This window comes from Lynx rufus, unplaced genomic scaffold (assembly GCF_022079265.1).
Source record: "Lynx rufus isolate CCGP_SWC_20201006 ecotype Redwood Valley unplaced genomic scaffold, mLynRuf1.p SCAF_8, whole genome shotgun sequence".
NCBI lineage: Eukaryota > Metazoa > Chordata > Mammalia > Carnivora > Felidae > Lynx > Lynx rufus.
Genome location: NW_025814896.1, coordinates 16,184,850 through 16,193,352, shown reverse-complemented (window position 1 = coordinate 16,193,352; position 8,503 = coordinate 16,184,850). Strand labels below are relative to the sequence as shown.

The 8,503-nt window shown below is 39.8% G+C and overlaps 1 protein-coding gene across 4 annotated transcripts in view; it reads right to left on the bottom strand.

Annotated features, from left to right (window-relative positions):
- Nucleotides 1-8,503, bottom strand: part of SERINC3 (serine incorporator 3) — a 35,631-nt gene that overhangs the window by 14,608 nt on the left and 12,520 nt on the right. For 3 of the 4 annotated variants that reach the window (XR_006960347.1, XM_047069638.1, XM_047069639.1), the window contains exons 8-10: nucleotides 7,654-7,834; nucleotides 3,339-3,566; nucleotides 2,554-2,712 (exon numbers count right to left, since the gene is read on the bottom strand). Coding sequence is in view for 3 of the 4 variants with exons in the window: in XM_047069638.1 (XP_046925594.1) it covers nucleotides 2,574-2,712; nucleotides 3,339-3,566; nucleotides 7,654-7,834 (548 nt within the window). In the remaining variant the exon portion in view is untranslated. Of the gene's footprint in view, nucleotides 1-2; nucleotides 2,713-3,338; nucleotides 3,567-7,653; nucleotides 7,835-8,503 lie in introns of those variants that run through there. The other variant, XM_047069637.1, reaches the window with a different exon arrangement.

Genomic DNA, 8,503 nt, shown 5'->3' with positions numbered 1-8,503 from the left:
CATCATGAGAAAAAATAAGAACTTTATTGGACTCTGTTACACTTATTTTACAATTTAGTATTGCTTTATTTTGCATTACATAAGGTGGGGGATGTTACACCGTCATGTTTTTGACGTTCGGGACCTTTAAAGGTCTTAATCTGGCTATCCTTGCTATTAAGGAAAAGTGGGGTGTCTGCTTTACACTGGCAAAGCAAAGGGCTAAACCCCCCCTTTTTGCCCCCCAACTCTCTTGCTACTCTATCTCTATACCTTGATATAAAGCACTCTTTTAAAACATGGTGGTTCCAACAATTCCTGGCAAGTGCTGCTTCTCTACCCCATCCCCCAACCTCCATCCCAACTGAGATGGTGCCCTTTGTGTCCTACCTGTTTAGTTCTGTAAGAACACCTTAAATCTGGCCTCCGTCAGACCGTGGCTGAACACCTCTCACCTGTGAATGCTGTCTAGTCTCATTTTAGCCCACGGCCAGACCAGCAGCTACCACTCGAGTGTTTACAATGCACTGAGCACTTTGCAGAGTAACTTTACACTTTTAAACAATCTTATGTACTAGGTACTATTTTTTATTCAAACGAGGAAAATGCTGAGGTTCAGACAGAGTCACACAGATAGTCACCGGCCCAAGGTCATAAAGCATAGTATGTACTCAATAAATATTAGCCGCCCAGTTTGACAGACAGAAATGGCAAAGCTGGATACAAACCCCAACAGTCTGACTTCCAAGCCTACGTTCTTAGCCATTCTTAAGGGACCAACTCCAGCCTTCTGGTACAATTTGTTCCTCTTCTTGTCTCTCACCATATAAATGGAACCCCACGGACTCAGATGATTGAAACCAGCATCACTCCAGAATCTGCCTCTCCCTGTATCTAATCAATTGCCAGTTTTAAAATTTTAATTACTGAGTAGCTCAGCTATCAATTTCTCCCCATCCTCATTTTCACTCCTCTGTTTCAAATGGTCCGTGGCCTGCCCTGGTCTCATCTCTAAATGCCTTCTCTACGTGTCAGCCGCAGTGACTGAAGACCATTTGTTTACGTCACTATGAATATGCTCCCTGCTGCTCTCAATGTAAGGTTCAAACTCTTCAGTGTGGGTTGCGAACTCCTTCGTGACCCAATCCCTGCCTCTTCTCCCCATTCCAGCCTTACCGAATGGGTTTTCATCTCCCTGCCTTTGACGTGCAGTTCTGTCTACCCCTCGGCAATGCCAGCCCACTTCCCCAATTCTCTCTCAGCTAGCTCCTAACAATCCCTGGCCTAGATGCCACTTCTTCCAGGAAGCCTACCAGGACAACCCCCCCCCCATCACCCCAGGCACCTCTCCTTTGGGTTCTCCGCAATTCCTCAATCACAGCACTAATCACACCATGCTGTACACCTGTCAGCTCATTTTCACCCTCCTCTAAACTTTAAGTCCAAGATGGCAGAGCTGGTGTCTGTCACGAGTAAAGTTGTATCCTCGAACCTGACAGAGCCTGGTACGGAACAGACCATTCTATTCTACCTCCTTGTGTGCTACCTCTCCTGAAGAAGTTTCCTGACGGTGCCCGCCTGCCTTGCCTCTCATCTAGGCAAGTGTCTTATCCAGGGAAGATTATTAGTACAATTTTTGGATGAGTTCAAGCCTTTACTTACTAGCCAGACCTTACGTTTTAGAAGGGACAGGCACATTCTGCTCAAAGCTTGATAAACCCGACTGCCCATATAGGTCTAAAAAATATAGGATGGCTGCTAACTCATAAAAGCTGTAAAAAAAAGGGGGGGGGGATCCTTCAAAGCTTAAGTCTCCATTTTAATCAAATAACTTTATAGTGCAAATATAATAAATTCACATGCATTTACTTTTACATACTCATATAACAAGATAAGTACACTGACCTAAAGTCGCACTGTTTTCCCAAGTGAATCTTCATTTTAACCAAACCTACAAAGCGCTTATGGAAAGCACTTCTGGCAAAGCTATAATCGCGCAGCATCAATGCTGTAGTGTAAAACACGAATTGAACAAACTCAAGCTGTAGAAGCAGTAGTCACATCAGCCACCCTGCTCTTCTGGGGAAGGACCCACACACACACTCCTCCCCAAGTACTATGATGCTACACACAGTAGGGGTTTAAGGACCGAACAGAGTGTTTGCATCACACAAGTAAAGACTTCACAGAGGAAACCCGTCATAGAAATGGTGGTTTTTGTGTTCGTTTTTTGCTTTTTAAGGATACTGCAATAGAAATATATTAATGATTGGCCTCAAATATCCAACATTTTTCTTACATTTTAAATCAAAGTTGTAGGATCCTATAGGTCTCAATAAAGAACTCTTCACAGCACAGCTGTGGTTCACTTTAAAACGCAAAATGTTCCCTTTGCGATATATCCTTACAAATAAACATAATATACATATAAATGAAAAGTTCAGATCCTGCATCAAGCATTACTCTATCTTGCCCTCTGATACAAACCTGGATATAGTCAAATTTGCAAACTGTTCACTTAATATTTTAGTTGAAGCAAAAGTAAAATAGATATGGGCTTTCAGCAAAGCAGACCTTTATGAATTCTCAGAGGCTCAGCTGAAGTCACGATTGGTGAGGACGAGTGGAGCCACAAGGGTCCAGACATAAAGGAGGAGGCAGACCCAACTGGAGCTGATCTTGACCCACACGGCTGGCCACTTGCTGGTCATGCTCTGGAACTTTGCATCGGGACTAAGAAAACAGAAGAGAGTCAAGTAAAGGAGCCTGTTATCAGTATCCAGGAGCCCCCTGGCCAAAGCCAAGGAGGAGGCTGACACTACTCTCTAGTAAGGTTCTAGGAGGAACTTGAGAAAGCTGCTATTATTACTTTTTTATAAGCAGGGGACTCTGCCTCTCAAAGAGCTTTTATCTTCTTGCTAGCACGAAGAACTCTGACTACCGTATCCCCTGGGCAAAGTTCTTTAGGAACGTCTAGCTATTCTAGATATTGGCAAAAGTCTACATTGAAATGGCATCCCTCAAACTTGCCTTCTGTATCACATCATTACTTTGACCGGAATACTCTATATGGCCACACATAGAGGAAAATTAGTAAACAAAGATGGGTCAGGCTGCTTTATGTCATGATTTTCTCTCTCAAGTAACTCAAGTCTGGAAGGGGTCTCCATGATTTGTACTGTAAGAACTCCAACTGGATTTTAAATCCAATAGGAGAAAAACTCAAAGGCACTTCAGAAAAGAGCACTGAACACAACTTCATGATATGGGCAAGACAAGGGGGTTCTGGGGTCAAGCAATGGATGGAGATTTTCAAGGGGGCCAAGTGGTCTTCCACCTGGTTAGTCTGTGCCTCCTACCTGTACCAACTGGTCAGGGTCATCATGATGTACAAGGAAGCCAAGGAGAGCATGAAGTGGAATAAGAAGTAGCTGTACTGCACTCCTTCTTTCTCATTGTCCACAGCCCGCCGAGGCTGTCCATCTTCTTCATCACTGCCACCATTGGTGGTTGTATCACGGAGGATCACGCTGTCACTTCCTGACAAGGTCAGCTTACTTACTTGGCTATTGTTGGAAGTGCGGATGCTGGAAAGTGATCCAAAAGAAGACAAATCAGAAAGGGGCTAGGAGGTGAATTGCTGCCATTGGCCTATATACATGACAGTTATTCCTGAACTACTATTTGGGGACTGAAGGCCTTCTGGAGGGCTACCTGTCATCACAAGACAGCAGGGGTGGGGGCACCTGGCTGGCTTACTCAGTAGAGCACGCGACTCTTGATCTCAGGGTTGTGAGTTCAAGACCCACATTCAATGTAGGGATCACTTAAAAATAAAATCTTAAAAAAAAAGAGAGTACTTTTATCAGTTACTACTTGATGGCTTAACTGCTTAGGAGTTTTCACTATGCTCTCAATGTCTGCTTCCATGACTTCACAAGTGCCTCTTCTATGCTTGGAATACACCACCCACAAACCTTCTCCCAGCTAACTTACTTATCCTTCAGTTCTCTATATGTCACATTTTCTAGAAAGCCTTCCCTGATATCAGTTCATCACCAGGCTGGGTTAAAATCCCACAGCTCCTTATGCTTCCCTCTGCTGTAGCACTTACCATGCCTGTCTTTCTTGCTAGTCCTAGAACTCCTCAACAACAACGACCGTAGTCATCTCTGCGTTTCTAACAGCAGATGCTAACTGTAAGTGTGTTAAATGACTGAATAAAAAAAAAAAAAAAGTACATACAACTAAAGGACAAGAACCACACAATCATCTCAACAGACATAGGAAGAGCATTTGACTAAAATCTAATAATGCCTTTTCCTGATAAAAACACTCAACCTAGGAATAGAGAACTTCCTCAAACTGATAAAGGGCATCTATGAAAAACCCAGAGCAGACATGCTTAATAGTGAAAGACTAAAAGCTGTCCTGCTAAGATCAGGAACAAGACAGGTAGTCTACTGTCCCCATTTCTATTCAGCGTGGTACTGGAGGTTCGAGTCAGAGTAATTAGGCAAGAAAAAGATAAAAGGCATCCTGATTGGACAAGTAGTAAAATGATCTCTACTTGCAGATAACTTGACCTTGTGCATGGAAAACCTTAAGGAATACACATACTATTAGAATCAATAAATAATCTTGCAGGACACAAGATCAATATACAACAATTCTATGTCTATACATTAACAATGAACAACCTAAAAGACAAATTAAGAAGACAATCTCCCTATGGGGCATCTGGGTAGCTCAGTTGGTTAAGCGTCCAACTTCAGTTCAGGTCATGATTTCATGGCTTGTGAGTTTGAGCCCTGCATCGGGCTCTGTGCTGACAGCTCAGAGCCTGGAGCCTGCTTCAGATTCTGTGTTTCTTCTCTCTACCCCTCCCCCACTCACGCTCTCTCTCACTCTCTCTCTCTCAAAAATAAACATTAAAAAATTTTTTAAATTAAAAAAAAATCGAACTTCTAATACTTAGAAATGCAAAAAAAAAATGTTTAAGACTTGTATGCTAATAACTCTAAACCACTGATAAGAAACTGAAGACTTAAATGAAACATCCTATGTTATAAACTAGAAGCCTTAATAGTGTTGAGATAGTAATACTCCCCAAGTTGACGAACAGATTCAATGCAATCCTTATTTAAATCTCAATTGAACTGACAAGCTAAACCCAAAATTTACATAGAAATGCAAGGGACTCAGAATATTCAAAACAATCTTGAAAAAGAACAAATTTGGAGGACTCACGCTTCCTGATTTCAGAACTTAGTACAAAGCTACAGTAATCAAAACCGTGTGGTACTAGAATAAGGATAGATACACAGATCGATGAAACAGAATTACAAGTCCAGAAATAAACCATTACATTTATGGTCAATGGATTTTTGACAAGGATACCAAGACAACTCAATGTTGGAAAGAATGGTCTTTTCAACAAAGGGTGCTGAGCCAAGTAGATACCCACACATGACGGAATGAAGCTGGACCCCTTACTCAAGTCATATATAAAAACAATAAAAAGACAAATAACCCAATTTAAGAGTAGGCAAAAGATCTAAACAGACATTTCTTCAGGATATACAAATGGCTAACAAGCACATGAAAAGAATGCTCAATATCATTAGTTGCCGGGAAAACACAAATCAAAACCGTAATGGAATGCCACTTCACATCCTCTAGAATGGCTACAACAAAAAAAAGACAATTACAGTATTTTGATTAAGAACTGATGAAACTGGAAGACTCATACATTGCTGCTGGGACTGTAACATGATGTAGCCACTTTAGACAATACTTTGGCAGCCCGGCCATTCTACAACTAGGTATGTATCCTAGAAAATTTAAAGTGTACATCCACACAAAAAACTTGCACACATATGTTCATAGCAGCATTATTCATGCTAGTCCCACAGTGGAAACAACCCCAAAACGTCCATCAACTGATAAAGGATAAACAAAATGTGGTATATATGCACACAACAGAGTATTATTTCCAACAATAAAAAGGAATTAAGTACTGATATGTCATAACATGGATGAACCTTGAAGACATTATAGTAAGTAAAAAAAACAGTCACAAAAGACCATGTATTTTATGATTCCATATATATGAAACATTGGAATAAGCAAATTTACAGAGACAAAAGGAGATTCATTTCTGCCAAGGACTGGAGAGGGAGGGAATAGAAAGGTGACTGCTAATGAGCATGGTTTCTTTTTGGCAAAATAAAATGTTCTAAAACTGATTGTGGTGATGGTTGCACAATCCTGTGAATAGACTAAAAACCTGAGTAGTATAATTAAAAAGGGTGAATTTTATAGTATGGAAATTATATCTCAAAAGCAATACACAACACGTTAGGCCAAAAGCAAAACAAACAAAAAAGATCAGACAATATAACAAACACATGAGCACAGCTGTGTTCCCATACAACTTTATTCGCAAGAATAGGCAGCCAGCACAAGGGCTATAGTGTGCCAATCTGTATTTTAAGCAAGCATCAAAAAAAAAAAAAAAAAAAAGATAAATCTACACAAAATGTGGAAAGCTGTCCAAATTATAACAACAAAGTTCATATCTGAGAATACTACATGGATTTATATGGTACATTCCTAATTGATTTTAAGTTATTATTTATCAAGTGATATCATGTATATAACTATATATAAAATTGTGTATATTTCTACAGATACAAATAGATTGACAGACACTTAAGTATAAGCAAAGGGGAAAAGTGTGAACTATTATGTACCATATAATGTTAACCATGGAAGAGGTAAATTTGGAGTGAGGATACTTTCATTCTCCACTTTATACTTTTCTCACTTGTCAATTTACATAAATATATCCTTGCCCATTTTTACCTCATATTTTTAATTATTAAAATAACATATGCTATTATGCAGAAAATACCAATAAAAATGGGTAAGAAATGAATCACCTTTTATCTATACATTTGCTTATTCCAATGTTACATATATAGGAGTGCAAAGTGCTAAAATAGGTTATATCTGAGCTCTTGGATTAACTAGAGACTTTAAAATTAGCTATAACAGAATTCTGTAGTTTTGGGGTTTTTTTTAAGTTTATTTATTTTGAGAGAGAGAGAGTGTGCGTGTGCACGCATGGGGGTGGGGGGGGTTGGGGTGAGGGAGAAAGGGAGAGGGAGAGGGTTAGGCAGAGAGAGGGAGGGACAGAAACCCAGGCAGGCTCTGCGCTGACACTGCAGAGCCCGACTTAGGGCTCGAACTCACAAGCTATAAGATCATGACCTGAGATCCAGAGTCAGACACTTAACTGACTTAACTGCCACCCAGGCACCTCTGTAATTGTTTATTTTTTTTACAATGATCAGGAAATAAAGATTTTCTTACAAAAAAATATCAACCAGAGCCATTACTCTAGTTGATCTAGGGTCAGATGAAGACTTTATCCTCTAGTGAAAGAGAAGGTATCTCTATGTCAGTTTGGAAGGAATTATTTGATGAGACAATTTACTGGGCTTTAAGAAATATCCATGGCTGGGTAACTGAGGCAAGTCAAGGGCTTCCCATAAAGAAGAGTTAAATTGTTGTTTTTAATTCCTCACACTGCTTTTTGAAAAGAAAATAGCTTCTTTGCTCTATTATTAACTGTCCTAAGAATCTTGTCCCAAGTACTTTTTAACTTACCTAGAATACAAAAGGCAGAGAACAAAGCCTGTCAGCCCAATAAAATTCTCTAGATCCAGATGATGCCCACTCTTTGAGGGCGGACCAGAGGTAGGGACTACAGCAGTTGAATTTCCAGGAGCCAAAGTTGGTGCGGTCATGTGTGTAACAATGCTGAACAGGCCAGGGTTGCAGGAACGATCTGAAAATGGAAAATTTATTACCCTTAGAACTCTTCTTGTTCCAGGAAACGATTTGAGGGATATGCTCACACATTTATTCAGTCATGATGTATAGCATGAGTCTGCTATACTTAAAAGAACCTGGAAACTTAGACATATTTGTGTTGCAATCAGTGACTTAGTTTTAGAAAAAAAGATGCAACAAAATATTTGTCAAATTTCATAAATGTCAATCTTCATTTTACAGATTTTGAAGTTTACTGGCAAATCTTTTTGCGTCTATAGTTTTACAAAGGCTTTAAGCGCAAGGAATTTTTCCCTAGTTTTGTTTTTACATAGTTAAATAGGAGTACAAAACAATAAGTTGAGTCATCATTGGAAGGTCTGCAGTAACTGTTTTCCTTTAAAACAAGTCCACAGAATACCCTATTGAGTGAGACACAATGCAAAGGAGATTTCTCACAGTCATTTCTTCTAGAGCCTTAACACCAAAGTGAAATTCAATTAAAAAATGCTACAGAGGGCCAAAACAATGTTGCCTTGTCCAACTCTTAACTAGTCTGACTTAGTCTAAGTTCAGGGAAAAGCTTAGACTGTATAAAGGACTGTGGTCCTTCAGGCTATCAGCTATGAACAGCTAAGAACAGACATGAAGAATAAAACTTGAAATGTAAGTATCTGCATCATAG